At 46.9% G+C, this 19,118-nt stretch overlaps 1 protein-coding gene across 2 annotated transcripts in view; it reads left to right on the top strand.

The window, feature by feature from the left end:
- The window catches only part of LOC119962037 (extended synaptotagmin-3-like), a 170,816-nt gene that overhangs the window by 107,835 nt on the left and 43,863 nt on the right, over window positions 1-19,118 (top strand). For both annotated transcript variants that reach the window (XM_038789816.1, XM_038789817.1), the window contains exons 8-10: window positions 9,747-9,867; window positions 17,641-17,817; window positions 17,989-18,071. In XM_038789816.1, coding sequence (XP_038645744.1) covers window positions 9,747-9,867; window positions 17,641-17,817; window positions 17,989-18,071 — 381 coding nt within the window. The remainder of the gene's footprint in view (window positions 1-9,746; window positions 9,868-17,640; window positions 17,818-17,988; window positions 18,072-19,118) is intronic.

Below are 19,118 nucleotides of genomic sequence, written 5' to 3'. Positions count from 1 at the left end.
CCATTTTGTCTCTTAGCACTGTTTCCAGCCACAGTCAAATTTTGACACCTGTACATAAATATCTTAAATCATTCTTTTCTTCCACTTCTAAGGAATTATTTGAGATATTTGTAACATTTATTTACATTAAACTGCACTTGTTGCATGCCTTCCCACTCCCCTTGCAGTCTCATATGTCACCTTGCTCCTCACAGTTTACTATTCCCAGTCAAATTTTCATATTTCTGTATGTTTACGTCAAAAGCGCTTATCCACACATGGAACAAGAGCTGATGAGGTGGTCCCAAAATGGATTCCTGGGCTATCAGCTACATCTTCTCTGTCTGAGAAACATCCACTGACTCGTTCACTCCACTTTTTATAATTCACCTATCCACGTTGCCACTTTAACTTCATGGTGATTAAGTTATTTGCCTTTTACCCACTGGAATGAAAATTTGTGGGTTATTCGACAGGCAACAAATTACTGTCCACGAAGCGAGAATGAAAATGTACAACTACCTGTCTTGAATGTTTGCAACAGGCCTCTTGGCGGGATTTGTCTTCCTCTCATCACTTATGTTCTCAGGCAGACAAATTTTTTCTGGTTGTAATTTTGTCTAATTCGCATTAACTCAGGTTGCTACAAAAAATAAGCACTATTCTGTAAAGCGGCAATAATATTAGTAGCTGGATTGTGAAAATACCCAGGTCTCGGGTTGAACACTCTATCTCATGGAAGTTAAACTTGGTCAATGGAAGATGATGGCCAAGGTATTTGAAATAGTGGTGCAAATTCCCTTGCTTGACAGGGGGAATAAACTGCTTCATCATATCTCTGTGTTGCATTTTAATCAGATTTTCTTTTGAAGTCTAAATATATCCCATTCCTACATTCTTGGACATGTTCTTGAAGAATTTGGTTAAATTAGTCAAATACAATGCGGGCGATTCTCCGAGCCACACGCCGGGCCGGCGCCGGCGTGCGATTCTCCGAGGTGCGGAGAATCGGCGCATTTGGTGCGGAGCCGGCTAGGGGCCGCTGGAATCGGCAGAGCCGCCGATTCTCCGGCCCAGATGGGCCAAGCGGCCACGCCGATACGACAGAGTCCCGCCGGCGCCATTCACCCCTGGTCGCTGCCAGCGGGAACTCTGGCCGAACGGTCGGGGGGAGGCCTGTGGGGGGAGGGGGGCTCCTTCACTGGGGGGACCTCCGATGGGGTCTGGCCCGTGATCTGGGCACACTGATCGGCAGGCCGGCCCCCGCCCCCTCCCACCGGGCCTACTTTCTGGCGCGGCCAGCCCCTGAACACCGACGCCATGTTGGTCGGGGCCGGCGCGCGAAAGAAGTCCCCCGCGCATGCGCAGGTTGGTGCGGCCCAACTGTGCATGTGCGGGTTGGTGCGGCGCGAACCTCTCCAGCATCGTGCTGGCTCCCTATGGGTGCGAACACTTGGGCTCCATATTGGAGAATCGCCCCCAATATTTCCATTACAAATCCATGTCAACTGTCTAATTGTCTGCACCTTTCTAAATGTTCATAAATATTCTCAGGCAATTGTCTTGCCACTAAAAGGAACAGAATAGCCATTTTAATTACTCGGTTTATTTCTGTCCATTCCAAAATAGAAAATATAGGAGGCTTTCATTCCTTTTGTCTGGGGGTTGTTTCAAGCTTTTGCCTCAGATCCCACTATGCTCCCTTAATATTCAGTTTTTAGGACTTTACGTTGTTATTTGAACCCTAATTCAGTGCACCTCAGAACCTGGATCCCCAGAGCATGACCCAGGGTCTCTGGATTATTAGTCCAGTGACAGTACCACTACTCCACTGTGGTTAGGATGTTCCCTCTTGTGGGAGAATCTAGAATGTGGAGCCATTGTTTAAAAAATAAATATCGTCCACTTAGGACAGATCCTCTGAGGAGAAATTCTTTCTCTCGGAAGGTAGTGAGTCTCTGGAGCCCCCAACCATCTCCCCCAGCAAGAAGTAACCTGGATGCAAATAACTACAGGTCCCTAAAAGCAGGAACTTGGAGCCAGGTCTATCAGATGAAAGTAAAGTTTTCCCTCTGTAGCCTTCAAAACATTGATGACTCTCCCAGTATGTCAATATCAAAGAGCTGTCAGATGAAAGTTAAAAATCGTGCTTCTGTTATATTGGAATCCTTTGAAGTACTTTTTTCACATTCAATTTCATTTGTCTTTAACTTTTTAAAGGTTCGTCCATCCACTTGGCATGAAAATCCTCTAAATTACTTATTTTAATTTTTATTAGTGTCACAAGTAGGCTTACATTAACACTGCAATTAAGTTACTGTGAAAATACCCTAGTCGCCACACTGTTCAGGTACACTGAGGGAGAATTCAGAATATCCAATTCACCTAACAAGCACATCTTTCGGGACTTGTGGGAGGAAACTGGAGCACCCGGAGGAAACCCACGCAGACATGGGCGAGAATGCGCAGACTCCGCACAAACGGTGATCCAAGTCGGGAATCGAACCCGGGTCCCTGGAGCTATGAAGCAACGGTGCTAACTACTGTGCCACCCTTGGAGCAATTTCAATGCATAGTGCAAAACCTCCCTTGCTTGGTACTAACTGCCGGTGCCCCGAACAGGCGCTGGAATGTGGCGACTAGGGGCTTTTCACAGTAACTTCATTTGAAGCCTATTCGTGACAATAAGCGATTTTCATTTCATTTTCATTTCATTTTTCATTTCACTAGGCAAGACAAAAGTGGTGTAAGAAATGGGAAACCTCTAATGGTCTTCTGAAGTCGCCGTGAAGCTACTCTGTTGCTACAACGTTGAGCGACAAATGCTATACTGAACCTTGGGTGATAAACGCTGCCACCATCTGATTGAAATGAGAAATGTTCTATTCCCCATGGAGAATATCATTTGATAATTAGAAAAGAATCCTGGAATGTAATTGGGTTCTGCCAATACATTTTTTACATTCTTCTCAGAAATACAGTAAAACAATTGCCATAGAAAACAAATTTCTAGGGTACTGCATATTGAGTGACCTTTTGTACTTAATTGATGGAAGCTTTTTCGATGAGATGTGAAACCCGGGCCTTATCTACCCTCTCAGCTTTGAAGAGCAGCGGGGAAATTCTCCCTGATGCCCTGGTCAATATTTATCCCTTAAGCAACACCACTTTTTTAAAAAACAAGATATTTGGTCATTATGGCATTACTACTCATGGGAACTTGCTGTGCACAAATTGGCGGCCATGTTTCCAACATTGCGATAGCAACTACGCTCCAAAAAAGTGCTTTTTTTGGCTGCAAAAGTGCTTTGTGAAAGTTTTTTTCGGACAGTCAACAATGGTTTCATGGTCACCATTAGACTTTTTAATTCCAGATTTTATTTAATTTAAATTCCACCATCTACTCTGGTGGGATTTGAACCTGGATCCCCAGAGCATGACCCAGGGTCTCTGGATTATTAGTCCAGTGACAGTACCACTACGCCACTGTGGTTAGGATGTTCCCTCTTGTGGGAGAATCTAGAATGTGGAGCCATTGTTTAAAAAATAAATATCGTCCACTTAGGACAGATCCTCTGAGGAGAAATTCTTTCTCTCAGAAGGTAGTGAGTCTCTGGAGCCCCCAACCATCTCCCCCAGCAAGAAGTAACCTGGATGCACTACGGGTCCCTAAAAGCAAGAACTTGGAGCCAGGTCTATCAGATGAAAGTAAAGTTTTCCCTCTGTAGCCTTCAAAACATTGATGACTCTCCCAGTATGTCAATATCAAAGAGCTGTCAGATGAAAGTTAAAAATCGTGCTTCTGTTATATTGGAATCCTTTGAAGTACTTTTTTCACATTCAATTTAATTTGTCTTTAACTTTTTAAAGCCTCTAAGCCTGCTGAGAAGCCTAAAAGCTTTGAACTGCACTGTTTATATTCACTTTCACAGTCTATTACCTTTTATAAGCCTCTTGATTGACAAGTCCAGGCTATTTCAAAGGAGGGATTAGCTTTATTTGCTTTTATAGCTTTTCACACTCCATTAATTCTGAAGAGTTTACTCTTTTGGGCAGGTCTGCTTCTAACTGCAGTTTTTTAAAAAAGAGATTTTTTTTCTTTGTTTTGAAGTGCTTGCTGGAAAGAGCAAGTGTTATTTTTTCTGGTGGGGTTTCCTCTGTTCCGAAGTCCTTCCTAGAATGACCAGGTACTCTGTATGAGTGCTGTCACCTGGCACCCTGGCAGTGCCTGGCACTTCTCCTGGCATACTGGCAGTGCCAGTTTGCTACTGTCAGGGTATAGTGCCAGGCTGGTACTGCCAAGCAGCGGGACCTGAAGGGGGGGGCTGAGGGGGGGGGGGGGCCTGAAGGGGGTGACTGAATTGCGGGTCCTTTGGCAAACTCGTAGTGGGGTGTCACTTGCTTGGGAGTGGGGGGGCTGTGCCAGCGATTTGGGGGGCTGGTGGCAGGCTGCCGGGTTATTCTGAGATCGAGGCACCATCTCTTAGGATCCATGCTGGCTTCTTCGGGTCCCATGGCATGAATCAGCTCTGGCCTCTATTATGGGTGGATTATGTTCTGGATTGTGCCAACCTGGAATGAATCGCACCTCATGTCCCACCGCAGACCACGCAAAAAGACCAGTACTGCATATACACAGTACTTCAGATGTGGTCTCACCAGTGTACAACTGAAGCATAACCTCCCGACATTTGTATTCAATTCCTCTCACAATAAATTATAATACTCAACTTTCCTAACTACTTGCTGTACCTGTACAGCAATTAATGCACTAGGATACCCAGATCCATCTGCATGTCCGAGATCTGCAATTTCTCACCATTTAAATAATAAATGTTCTTCCTGCCAGAATTTCACTGGTTTAGCTCACCAGGCTAAATCGCTGGCTTTTAAAGCAGGCCAGCAGCACGGTTTGATTCCCGTACCAGCCTCCCCGGACAGGCGCCGGAATGTGGCGACTAGGGGCTTTTCAGAGTAACTTCATTGAAGCCTACTCGTGACAATAAGCGATTTTCATTTCATTTCATTATACCCTATTTGCCAGAGCTTTGATTACTGACTTAACATGTCCATGTCCCTTTGTAGCCTTCTTGGGTCGACTTCACACCCTAGTATCCTATCTATCTTTGTGTCATCAGCAAATTTAGCAACCATACCGTGGATCCCTTTATCCACTTTATGTATTCCTCGATAATGAAACAATTATTATCACACTGTACCTACCAGTTTAATAGCCAATGGGTTGAGGCGTAATGTTGCGGGTTGGAGGGTAGTTAGATAATATTATAGGGTGACAAAAGGCAGTGGATACGTTGGTCAAATGTGGCATCACGTTTGTGAACCATTGAATTATAGAATCCCGACAAGTGCAGGAGGGGGCCATTTGGCCCATCACATCTGCACTGACCCTCCAAAAGAGCCTTCTATCTAGGTTCACTCCCCCACCCATCCATCCCACTCTCTCCTCATAACCCCATAACGTAATCTGCACATTCCTGGACACTCAGGGGCAATTTAGCTTGGCCACTCCACTTAACCTGAACATCTTTGGACTGTTGGAGGAAACCCGGAGCACCCGCAGGAATCCCACGCAGAAATGGGGTGAACACACAAACTCCTCACAGTAACCCAAGGCCGGAATTGAACCCGGGTCCCTGGCGCTGTGAGGCAGCAATGCTAACCACTGTGCAACCGTGCCGAATGAGGGATGAAGTAGATGATTTGGGAATGGTATTTGTGATGGGGCGTCCAGACAATAGTTTCAGTCTTCTCAACACTTAATTGGTGAAAATTTCTGCTGATCCAGTCGACCATGTCAGACAAGCAATCTGATAATTTAGAGGCAGTGGTATGATCAAGAGAGGTAGTGTTGAGGTAGAGCTGGGTGTGGTTAGCATACATGTGAAAACTGATGCTGTATTTCAAATGTTGTTGCCATAAGGCAACATGTATTTGAGGAATAGAAGGGGGTCAAGGATAGATCTTTGGGGGGCATCCGAGTTAACATGGTAGCACAGTGGTTAGCATAGTTGCTTCACAGCTCCAGGGTCCCAGGTTCGATTCCCGGCTTGGGTCACTATCTGTGTGGAGCCTGCACGTTCTCCGCAGTGTCTGCGTGGGTTTTCCTCCGGGTGCTCCGGTTTCCGTCCGCAGTCCAAAGGTGTGCAGGTTAGGTGGATTGTCAATGATAAATTGCCCTTAGTGTCCAAAAAGGTTAGCTGGGGTTACTGGGTTACGGGGATAGGGTGGAGATGTGGCTTAAGTGGGTCGGTGCAGACTCGATGGACTTAAGTGGGGTGCTCTTTCCAAGAGCCGGTGCAGTCTCGATGGACTTAATGGCCTCCTTCTGCACTGTAAATTCTGATTCTATGAACAGTGCATCAGTGGGAGAGAAACCACTGTGGACCATTCTCTGCTAACAATTAGGTTGGTTAGAAAGCAAGCAGGTGAAGCATTAGAACAGTGCTTTTCAAACTTTATTTCCCGGGATCCATTTTTACCAACTAGCCGATCTTCGAGATCCACACTGGCCAATTTTCACAATGCACACTGGCCAACCTTCATGACCCACCATTTTTGCTTGCCTTTAATGCGAAAGGTGAACCTGCTTGGTCCTCACAATCTCACTTGCTTTACATTTGTCATATTTCTGCTAAGGACATCAGCTGATGATTTAAGTTCTCGCTGCATCCGTTGAAAAAACAAGAGGTTTGTCCTTGAACTCGCCTTGCTTGGTCTTCAAACGCCTTTGAAATTTTGAGGGCTTTAAACTCTCACTTCTAGTACTGCCCTGTATATACCACACATGGGCTTTGCATCCTAAATTGTACTGGCACAATTAACAAAGCCATAGCTCAAGAAATCATCTTTACACTGCTTTGTTCCTGATTTCAGCTTTTTCTTTGTTGAAAACTACCCACCTTCAGTTCTTCACATTCCTATTACCTTTCTTCCTCGCAGCTAGAAAATGGAGGAATCTCTCCTCTATGATTTTGCACCAAAAGTACAGGCATCAGCGTAAATGTTGGGTCCGTGCTCTCTGCTGCGGCTTCTGGCCGGAAGGTTGCTGATGGCATTCTCAATTTAAAAGTTGGTCGCGGCCGTTGAGCGCTTCTCCCACGATCAGGAACGCCACAACCGTTCGCTCTGCGACCCTTCCGATACTGTGGGTCATCGCAGCCCACAGTTTGAAAAACCCTGCATTAGAGGATGGTGTGGTCAATCATGTCAAAGGCTGCAGGTGAGTCCAGGAGGACGAGGAGGGACAGTTTAACTTTGTCACAATCACATCAGAAATTACTTTTGAATTTGTTCAAGAGTCATTTCGGTACAGTGGCAAGAATCAAACCCTGAATGATTCAGACATGGCATTCTGGGAAAGATGTCCGCAGATTTAAGAGGTGATAAAATGTTAAAGGTTTTGGACAGGAAAGGCAAGCTGGAGATGGGGTGGAATTTTATGAGGATAGAGGGGTCAAGGGTTGTTTGACCTGTTGACAGCAGATTTGAATGAGAAAGGTACAGTACCTGAAGAGAGAGAACCAAAGCAATAACAGCTAACATGAAGAAAGTTGAACCGTCAACAGCTTAGATTCAAGAGATCAAGAGGTGGATCTCATGGACATGTTGAGCACTAAGAGGGCATTAGGGGAGATAGGAGAAAAATTGGAAACAGATGTGAGTTCCCGGTCAGTGCAGGGTTCAACGTTGGGGGATATCTGGCCTGGCCAATTGATGGAAAGGGGAAGTGGCTGAGGCAGGAAATAAAACTGCAAATGCAGATCCAAAATTAAACAGAAACCACTAGAAATGCATGTTTTATTTAAAAATTATTTCATAGGATGTGGGTGCTGCTGGCTAGGATAGCATTTGTTATGCATCCCTAATTGTTCTTGAAGGGAAAAAATTGAACAGCTGAAATAGAGAAAAGCACACTTACTGTTTCTTCATAACATCCTGATGGAGAATCTTTGCGATTGCTGAGAAGAAAGTGTTGTACAGGATTTTCGAGCCTCTGCCACCTGAAGAGTGTGTGGGAAATGCATCCCCACTGCCTTCAGGCAGCACGGTAGCACAATGGTTAGCACTCTTGCTTCACAGCACCAGGGTCCCAGGATCGATTCTCAGCTTAGTTCACTGTGCGGAGTCTGCACATTTTCCCCATGTCTGCGTGGGTTTCCTCCGGGTGCTCCTGTTTCCTGCCACAAGTCCCGAAAGACGTGCTGTCAGGTAATTTGGACATTCTCAATTCTCCCTAACTGGCTGCTTAAGGGCATTATTTGGGGCAAGGGAGGCTTCCCGTTTGAAGTCCTGCTCGCCTAGGCATAAAATCACGATCAGGTCAGGGTTGGGCAGCATCTTGGAGGAATCATGGGCGGGATTCTCCGACCCATGATGGGCCGAGTGGCAGTCCGTTTTTGGCAGGTCCCGCCAGCGTAAATCACAACAGGTCCTTACCGGCGGGACCTGGCTCCACCGGCGGCCTGCAGAGTCCTTGAGGGGGGCGCGTGAGGATCTGGCCCTGGGGGGTACCCCCATGGTGGCCTGGCCCATGATCAGGCCTGTGCTGTGGGGGCACTCTTTCCCTCTGCACCAGCCGCTGTCAACCTCTGCCATGACCGGTGCGGATAGAACCCCCCCTTCAGTGCCGGTTGGCGCGGCACCAAGCCCTTCCGCGCCAGCTGGTGCGGCGCCAAACACTCAGCCGCCGGCCTAGCCAGATTCCGCACCTTCTGGGCGGCCCGATGCCGGAGTGGTTCATGCCACTCCTCGGCGCCAGAGTGTCCTGCCCTGCTGGTTCGCGGAGAACCCCGCCCCATGTCCTTGTAATTATACAGGCGCCGGAATATGGCGATTCGGGGTTTTTTACAGTAACTTTATTGCAGTGTTAATGTAAGTCTACTTGTAACAATAAAGATTATCATTATTATTCAGCAAGCCCTGTGCCATTTCACACACTAAAGACTGTCGATTGGTGAAAGGTGGGACTTCCACCTGCCACTGTGAGAAAGTCCCAAGTTGTAGAGCCGCTGGCCAATCGGATTGGCTGGCAGCTCTCCTGTCCTTCCAGGAACAGCTCTGCTTTGGCTTGAGGAGGCACTGCAGCTAGCTACCTGGAACCAAAGAAATGTAAGTGGCAGAAGTTAATGGAGGAGGGTTGGGGAGCAGGGAGGTCTGGAATGACTTGGCACCGGTGGAGGGGCTGTGATCGGGGTCACAGAGATTAGGTCGGGGAAGGGGGGCTGTCTGGAGGTAATGTAGGCTTTCGATGGAGACGCTCCCCCCTCAACCCCATCCCCACCCAAGATTGAACTTCATTTAATTTTGGCACTCCCCCGCCTTGTCTATCATCATCCAACCCTGCCATTGTCAAAATGGAGGTCCCTAACTGGCCGCTTCAGGGCATTATTTGGGGCAAGGGCAGGCTTCCCCTTTGAAGTCCTGCTCGCCCTGGCATAAAATCATAAAAAGGTCATAAAAAGTCCCCCCCCCCCCCCTGCCAACCACTTAAGAACTCGCCAGGGGTGGAGGTGGGGGGAACATAACATTCTGATCATTGTTCCTTTCCAGCATATTTGGTTTGTATTTCAGGTTTGTCCTAGTTTAACAGTTATTGTGAATAATGAATATTCTCTCTTTACTTTAATAAATAAAAATTGACTTTTTTAACCACAGCCAATGGTGTAAGGAGACTCAATGCTCACTGGTTCTTATGATGGTTTATCACTGGTTTGGATATTTCTAAACAATCATTTTCTTCTTTTCAGTGAATTGTCAGACACAAAGATTCTCGACACTATTGCTTCATACATGGTCTTGCCCAATAGGTTCACCTGCCCACTGATTAATGATGTCAATGTTTCTCAGCTAAGGTTTCCTTTACCACATGTAAGTAGCTTATTTTGACAAGTGTGTGTTCTGAATAGTCTTTTAATCTCTATACTTTATCAATTTGGTACATTGAAAATTTTAAATATTTGTGAATGTTCTATAAACTACTGGAGGGATTTGCTTCCTTTTCCTGGGCTGAATAGGTTGCCCAGTGAATGATTATCCATGACTCCCCACCCCATCCCAGCCCTATATGCAGATATTTTAATGATATTTGTGGCTGTTCATTCCAAGTAAGTGAACTGCCTGAACATCGACAAGTTGGATAGGCCCAGGAATGGGTGTGGGGATCATAATGTGTGATTAACCCATGGCTTTCTTAAAGGAGAGGAACATTCTGACTGGAGCAACTGCTACAAGTAAAGAGTCTAACCTAGAGGAAGAGTGACTAATAGCATAATTGGGGAGAGACCTACCAAGATTTTCACATATGGACAAGGAGCAGGAGTAGTCCATTCAGCCCCTCGAACCAGCTCCGCCATTCATAAGATCATGGCTGATCTCATTGTAATTTCAAGTCTGCACTCCACGACATCCGGTGGCGGCCATGAAGTGAACAGTCGCACAGTCAGCAGTCTCGTCCTTGGTGGTCTTTTAATGGTTTTTAAGCTGGATTTTTCTGGTAATTTCTCAACGTAAGTTGATCAAAGTGAGAGGAAAAGGGGGTGACCCCCAATTTATGGAATGGTGTTCAAATAAGAGTCGAAAAAGAAGAAACCAAAAGATAAGTGACAGCAAGGCTCAGAGGTCATCAAGCACAATGGTAACGAGACAAAGCTCGTCCACGCCAGCTCACTGGACGATGGAGCAATGGGTCGAGTACCCAGGCGATAGCCTCAATTAAGAAAGTGGTTGACCGGGTGGAGGAGAAAATGACGACCCAGGGACAGGAGATTCAAAAGTTACAGGAGCAGGCGACTGAATGAGAGGAGGAGTCCACTGCAATGGCTTTGGCAATTAGCATTCTACAGGACAGCCAGAAATGGCTGCTGGAAAAGGTAGAAGACCTGAAAAACCTGTCTCGCAGGCAGAATATCCGAATCGTCGGTCTGCCAGAAGGAAAGGAGGGATCAGATGCAAGTACGTATGTGGGGAAGGTGTTGGAGAAGATGCTCGGGGCCGATGTGTTTGACAAGCCGCTGGAGGTGGACCGGGCACAGACGAAACGATGCATGTGGGAAGAATTAGACATACTGGTGTACCAAGACTGGGGAGCAGAACTCGCAAAGAGGAGAGCAAGTTTCAACAAAGTTAAGGTGGCCCTGATTGCGAAAAACATTTCATTTGGACTGCTATACCTGGCTCATCTTTGGGTGACCTACGAGAACCGGGAGCTGTACTTTAGCTCACCTGGAGATGTGGCGACTTTCATGACATACATTAATCTGGTTTAGGGATTTATAAATTCAAGCTGTGGTGGACTGAGTTTGGGGAAAGGAAAAAAGCAGGGGGAGGGAAAAATAGTTCTGTGTTTTGTCTTGTTTAAAATTTCAGTCTTTTAATTCTGTGAGTTAGGTTGTGATGTTCGGAAAGAAAAGGATTTTTCTTTTGTAATTTGATTTCGATTTATTGCTTTAGGTACTGGATTACAGAGAAAAAACGTTCCAAGTTGCAAAGGGGTTTTTTTTTGTCAGAAAGATGGTTGATTCTTGCATGTATAATTTTGCTCAAGCTGCTTGAAGCTTCTTCTATTGTGTTTGGTTCTGTTTGAAGGTGATGGGACTGATAAGAATTGGTTAAAGGGGGAGGGGTTGGCCTTTTTGCCTGCGCGTTGGAAGATGGTTTGTTTGTTTTTGGTGATTGTTGTTACTTTGTTAAGTGCTTGTGTTATGTTTAGGGGAGATAGAATCTGGCAGATGGCACGTTTATGGGCGCCGGAGGGTGAGAGCTGCTGGGCTAGCTGGATAGCTAGTTCATGGGAGCAAAGTGGGGGGAAAGCTGAGGAGAGACAAAGTGGCGGGGCAGGGTGGGTGCACTGCTGATGGGTAAGGAACAGCTAGGATACTGGAGATGGAGATCAGATCGCGGTCGCTGCCAAGTGGCGGACCAAGTGAGGTGCGGGACATGGGCTAAGAGCTGGCCTCGGAAAGGTCATGGCTGATCGACAGGGGAGGGGGGCAAGAGCCCCCCTGACCAGACTGGTTACATGGAATGTTCATGGATTGAACGGGCCGGTCAAGAGAGCCCATGTGTTTGCACACCTGAGACAGTTAAAAGCGGACATGGCCATGTTACAGGAGACATACTTGAAGCTGGGAGACCAAATTAGATTAAAGAAGGGATGGGTCGGGCAAGTGTTTCATTCGGGACTGGACTTTGAAACAAGGGGGGTGGCTATCCTGATTAACAAAAGGGTGACATTCGAGGTGGGGAGATAGAGGCAGAGGGGCACGAGGCTGAGCTGCTAGTTGCCATGGACGCGGAGAAGGCTTTCGACCGGGTGGAGTGGAAGTAACTATGGGATATTTTAGGCAGGTTTGGGCAGGGATTTGTGGAGTGGGTCTGGCTATTGTACCAGAGCTGGTGGAAAACTAACCGAACTAACCAAGTCTGGTCGGAATACTTTAGTCTATGTCGGGGGACAAGGTAGGGATGCCCGCTCTCCCCATTATTGTTTGCCCTTAGCAATGGCCCTGAGAGCAGCGAATGCTTGGCGGGGTATAGTGAGGGGGACGGGATAGAACACAGGGGGCGGAATTCTCTGCTCCCCACGTGGCATGGGAGAATCGTGGGAGGGCCTCCCGACATTTTTTACGTCCGTCCCCCCCCCCCCCCCCCCCGTCCCCCCCCCCGGGCGCCCCCGCGATTCCCCCCCCCGGAAAAATCGCCGCTCGCCGTTTTTCACGGCAAACGGCGATTCTCCGAGCCCGATGGGCCGAGTGGCCGGCCCTTCACGCCCGTTTCACCACGGCAGCAACCACACCACACAGGGATTCACCCGGAGTTGGCAGCCGTTCATCGATTTCTTCAAGACAAATTGAACGTCAGCAGTAAGGGGGGTAAAGGAAAAGGGCTGGGGGAGAGGAAAACAGGAGGCATGGCGATGTTGGTTACGGACAGGTAACTTAGTATACGGGTAATTGGGGACAGGGCGGGAGAAGTGGCGGAACGTGGTTTATTGTTTGTTGTTCTTTTAGGGGGGATTTTTGTGCATCAACCCGTGTGGTTTTAGAAATGTCATTATGTTAAATTGTGAAAATTACAAATGCTTCAATAAAATATTTTCTAAAAAAAAAAGTCTGCACTCCACCGATAACCTAACACCTCTTTGATTACCAAGAATCTATCCACCTCTGCCTTAAAAATATTCAAAGACTGCTTCCACAGGCTTTTCAAGAAGAAAGTCCCAAATGCTTACAATCCTCTGACAGAATAAAAATCGCTCATCTCTGCTTAGGTGGGCACCCTTCATTTTTAAATAGGGACCCCAATTTTTATATTCTCCCACAAGAGGAAACATCCTCTCCACATCCATCCTGTCCATACCCATCAAGATCTTAAATATTTCAATCAAGTTGTCTCTTAGTCTTCTATATTGGCTGGTTTAGCTCAGTGGGATAGACAGCTGGTTTGTGATGCAGAACAAGGCCAGCAGCGTAGGTTCAATTCCCATACCAGCTGAGAATTCTGAATTCTGTGTACCCGAACAGGCGCCAGAATGTGGTGACTAGGGGCTTTTCACAGTAACTTCATTGCAGTGTTAATGTAAGGTTTAGCATACTGGGCTAAATCGCTGACTTTTAAAGCAGACCAAGGCAGGCCAGCAGCACGGTTCAATTCCCGTACCAGCCTCCCCAAACAGGTGCCGGAATGTGGCGACTAGGGGCTTTTCACAGTAACTTCATTGAAGCCTACTCGTGACAATAAGCGATTTTCATTTTTCATTTTCATAAATACCAACAGATATAAGTCTAGCTTTTCCAACTTTTCCTCATAAGACAACCTGCCCATTCCGGTAAGCTTTCCATGAACTGTTTCAGTGCAGCCCTAGAGGCACTGAACGTGATCTACCAGCGAAGAGGGCACAACGCGTCCAGTAGATGCCGCGAGAGACCTCTTCTGGGATCTACCCGGCCCTCCATGCCTTGCGAGATCGAACAGGATGGCAGGGTACTGCCAAGGTGCTAGGCCAGAGATTGTGCCCAGGGGTGCTCTGCCCGTGAGAGCTGGGGTGCGGGGGTTCCTTGGACCTCCTTATAGGTGAGTTGGTGTTTGGGGGGTAGAGGGGATGTCTAGGGGTCATGTCGGGGCAGTTGAGAAATTAGGTGTCAGTTGAAAATGGTGTCCCAATCTCCTCTGTGCAGGAAATGGGACTAAGTGCGGCCACGGCAGGGCATTCCCCGCTGAGATCACGGATTGCAACAAAGTCCTGGTCGAGAGTGTGGTCTTTCTTGCCACTGCGATCGTCAGGAAACACCTGGCTAAACGTCCTCGACACAGAACTTTGTTGCAATTCAGCTAGGTTGCATTCTGTGGTGCAAGAGGTGGGCAGGAAGCCTCCAGACAGGCAATGGGGCAAGATATCAGTTGTGGTTAAAGCAAGTAGTGCAGGCCTGTAGTCCTGGACGCAGCTCAGAACCTGCCACTCTGCATGCTTTAGAGATTGCTTAGAAATAGAACCTGCTAATTGTGAGGCACCAAGCACATATCACACAAGGGTAGGACAAGGAGACCGTGAAAGTGCCAGTTCACTGGAGGGCGAGCAGGCACACAGATTCTGTTCTGGAGGATGAATCTGGGCTCTGTACAAAGAATATAAACATTTAGCAGCCAGGCCTGTGATCAATGTTGAAGTATGGAGAGTGTGGCACTAACTTTGCACAGAACTTGGAATCCATCATTTCCAGCACAGATGTGGGAGCCAATTGCATGAGAACACTTGTGATCTATGAACATGCGGCAGCATCTAATGGTCAATGCCTCAGCTCTCCTTTTTTTAAATTTAGAGTACCCAATTATGTTTTTCAATTAAGGGGCAATTTAGCGTGGCCAATCCACCTATCCTACACATCTTTGGGTTGTGGGGGTGAAACCTACGCAGACACGGGGAGAATGTGCAAACTCCTCACAGACAGTGACCCAGGGGTGGGATTCGAACCCGGGTCCTCAGTGCCGTAGGCAGCAATGCTAACCACTGTGCCACCGTGCTGCCCGCCTCAGCTCTCCTTGCAGCACAAGCAGAAGTCACACAATGTTTGGGTGCAGTGGGATCTCAGAAAAAGTGTGCAAGGCCTTCTCTCTAAAGAGTGACTTAGAATAGTCACAAACCTCACAATGAACAGCAAACTGCGAGATGTTAGAAACATTCCCTGCAAACAAGCTCATGGCCACGTCACTTTCTCATCCCTGGCCCTGTTGTAAGGCTCCAGGTTTGCCTGCATGAGGTGGAATATTCAATTAATTTCTCCTGAGTGAAACACAGCATTTTTGTTCCTTGCTTTGGTTGAGGTAAAGGAATTGCTCCCTGAACATCCTTGATGGATACCGCCTTCTGCTACCCATCTCCCCTTCCACCACTTTCTCTTTTGCAGAATGGCATCCACAGCACCAAAAAGAACAGGCACTGTACATCTGAGTAGTTATATCCTGATGTATCTGTCATTCGATTAACTTAAAAACATCTTACTTTGAATTTTTTGAAAGGGCAATTAACTTTCAATCTTTGACGCCTCAGTTTTTTCACAATTGGAAGTGATGGGAAGCAGTTCCTTGGGTCACCTCTTAACTTTCAGCTTCATTTAATGATTTCTAAGTTTCTGCCTGACTCAGAAGAATACTGTATCATCTACCTGCAAGGAATTGCAAAAGATCTTGCATTACTTTTAATTTAAATTATAGAAATTGTACCTTCTAACCGCGTACCATTAAGATATTTCAAGCTCTCAAAGAGTGCAGAATAACAATAAAAATTGTTACAAAGACCACGCACATTCAAAATCTTTAACAAACTCTAACTTTGAAATATTGTCACTTGAAGAAATGGTTCCGCAATATTGCTTTCAAGTCAGGATGTGGAAACTATTTCGAACAGTAACAACAATACTGTACAATGTGATTGCTATTCTCGGTTTCACTTTATGCAATATAGAAAAATAGTGGGGTGATTTTAACAGCCCATTGCATCTGATGCACCTTCTGCTATTCCTAGAGAACAGTGGGAGAGCCCCTAAGTGCGGTTTGAGCCGGGCGCCGAGTGGAGTGCAATGCTTCTGGCCTGCGGCGCCCGAAGCGACCTCGTTGGGTATGAACCAGACTCGCATATTTAAAAAAGTCTTTTAACTCATTTTAATATGCTAAGCCCATTTGAGGCCAGAGTCTCCTGGCTTCCGGGATTTACCACTCCCACAGGTGTAGCGTGAGGCCTGCGGGAATCAGTACTGGTTTCCGAAACCAGGAGCAGGCGATGGCGTAGTAGTATTGTCATTGAATTAGTAACCCTCAGACCCAGGATAATGCCCTGGGTGCCCGGGCAGATAATAAAATTTGAATTCAATAATAATCTAGAGTCTAATGATGACCATGAAATGATTGTCGATTGTCATCAACACCCATCTGGTTCACTAATGTCCTTTAGGGAAGGAAATCTGCCATCTTCACCTGGTCTGGCCTACATGTGACTCCAGATCCTCCAAATCCACAGCAATGTGGTTGACTCTTAAGTGCCCTCTGAAATGGCCGCACAAACCACTCAGTTCAAGGGCAATTAGGGATGGGCAACAAATGCTTGCCCAGCCAGGGAGGGAGGGGAAATTGAGGGAGGCCTGAAGGGGATGCATGGGGGTGACTTGAAAGGTGGGGGGCCTTGGCTGTGGGTGGGGTTGTGGGAACCTTCAACCTAACTTTGAGATCGGGGCACCCTTTAAAAATGAAGCCCCAATCTCTGAGGAGCAGGTCTTGCCAGCGTCTTTAGGTGCCCGCTGCAGAAAATATTCTTTAAAAAGATTTAGAGTACCCAATTCATTTTATTTTCCAATAAAGGGGCAGTTTAGTGTGGCCAATCATCTACCCAGCACATCATTGGGTTGTGGGGGTGAGACCAGCGCAGACACTGGGAGAATGCGCGAAGTCCACACGGACAGTGACCCGGGGCCGGGATCAAACCCGGTTCCTCAGTGCCTTGAGGCAGCAATGCTAACCACTGCGTCACCGTGCCACCCACAGAAAATATTCCAAATGTGGGAGATTTCAATGAGAATCTCCCCAAGCTCCAAAACAAATAACTAAGTGTGGGTGGATTGTGATGGAAATCATGCTGGAACAGCCGGCGGGATTCTCACCAGTTTTCCCACCCAAAATGTCATGGGATTCTCCGCCCTCCTGGCCACGTGTTTCTTGGCGGTGGGAGGCAGCGTTCCATTCGCTGGCAGTGGTATTCTCTGGTCCAGCCGCTGTCAGTGGGAATTCTGAGCACTGCCGGGAAATCTCCGACGGGATGTGCTGCCAGCAGGACCAGAGAATTCCACCGGTGTGAACGGCTGGGGAATTCCCGCCTTTGTCATTTTTAGGAAAATCGCCTCTAGTGTTTAGGTGCACATAGCGGGACAAGACATCCAATTTACAGCAGCATGAGTGATTGAGAGATTAGATTGTGTGCAATAAAAGCATGAGAAAATTCGGCATCAGGGAAAAATGATTTGCATCGGGATAATATTTTGTGCCGTGATGTTAGAAATCACGGTAATATTTTGTAGGGTGTGGTGGGAATTGAAGTAAAGCTGTAGAAGAATGCTTTGTATAGTAATTTTGGAAATCACCTTTAATGATTTGCAGGGTGTGGTGAGAATTTATCTAAATAAAGCTGCAGATTTGATAAGGAAGGACACATACCTTATGGGCATGGTCCAAGGGAAGTCTGATCCATATGCTCTTATTCGTGTTGGGACACAGACTTTTCGCAGCAAAACGATCAAAGGAAATTTAAATCCCGAATGGTATGAAATCTATGAGGTAAGCTTTTCTAAAATTTACAACCCTTCCTTCCGCTCACAGCCCCCAAACCCCAACAAATTGCCATGTTGTGATGGTTTTATTTTCATTTTGACTCTGGAATACTCGAATTCAAAAGTCCCTGAGAAAGAATGAATGACGCGCAATGCTTTTGCTGCTTTCATTTTTTAGGCTGTCGTTCATGAGGCCCCTGGTCAAGATTTGGAGTTGGAACTTTTCGATGAAGACCCAGATAAGGATGACTTCCTTGGCAGGTCAGGTGTAACGCCGCACAATATTTCACAATAATGTTCTGATCTTGGGTGACTGTTTGGAGTTTGCCCGCTCTCCCCGTGTCTGCGTGGATTTCCTCCGGGTGCTTCGGTTTCCTCCCACAGTCCAAAGATGCGTGGGTTAAGTGGATTGGCCGTGCTAAATTGCCCCCTTAGTGCCAAAAAGTCTCTATGAATGTCTTTTTTTCAATTTTTTCCATTCTCTCCAGAAGCTGGTAATACAGTAGTCCCCCGTTATACCGCGCTCCGCAATACCGCGGTTCGCGATATACGGCGGGGGGGGGGGGGGCTTATGGACCCCAACTTACTTGACTCATTTTAAACTCTTTTGAAACAGCACCTTTTTTAGCCGCGATGATTAGACCGATTAGCCGTGATGATTAGACCGATTAGCAGCGATGATTACCCGCGATGATTAGACCGATTAGCAGCGATGATTACTGTACTGTAGAACGATTAGCCGCGATGATTACTGTACTGTAGACCGATTAGCAGCGATGATTACTGTACTGTAGAACGATTAGCCGCGATGAGTAGCCGCGACCGATTAGCCCAATTACACAGCCATAAAAGGGATACCTTTTCCAGTGCAGGTATCTTCGAGTTCAGTTACTGTCGTTCAAAATGTTTAAGCGAAAGTCTTACTCAGTGAGTCAAAAGATACATTTGATAGACCGGCTTCGAAACGGGGAAACGAAGGCAAAATTATCCAGAGAGACTGGTGTACCAGAGTCAACCCTCCGTGGGTGGGTGAAAGATGAGCCCAATTTAAGAGCATATGTTCGGACAGTTTCTCAGAGTGAAGGGCTTAGCAGGAAAAAGGCAAGGAACGCTAGTGACAGTAACTTGGAGAAGGCTGTGTTCACCTGGTTTGTCCAGGAACAGTCTGGTGGCACTCCCCTATCTGGACCTATCATCAGGACTCAGGCTGAGAAGTTCCATCACCAGCTCCACCCAGAGGACAGCAATTTCGTAGCCAGCAAGGGTTGGCTCCATCGGTTCCAGAAAAGACATGGGATAGGTGCAGTT

This window comes from Scyliorhinus canicula, chromosome 2 (assembly GCF_902713615.1).
Source record: "Scyliorhinus canicula chromosome 2, sScyCan1.1, whole genome shotgun sequence".
Lineage (NCBI taxonomy): Eukaryota > Metazoa > Chordata > Chondrichthyes > Carcharhiniformes > Scyliorhinidae > Scyliorhinus > Scyliorhinus canicula.
Note: the sequence above shows the minus strand (reverse complement) of the source record. Positions and strands in the feature narration are given on the sequence as shown.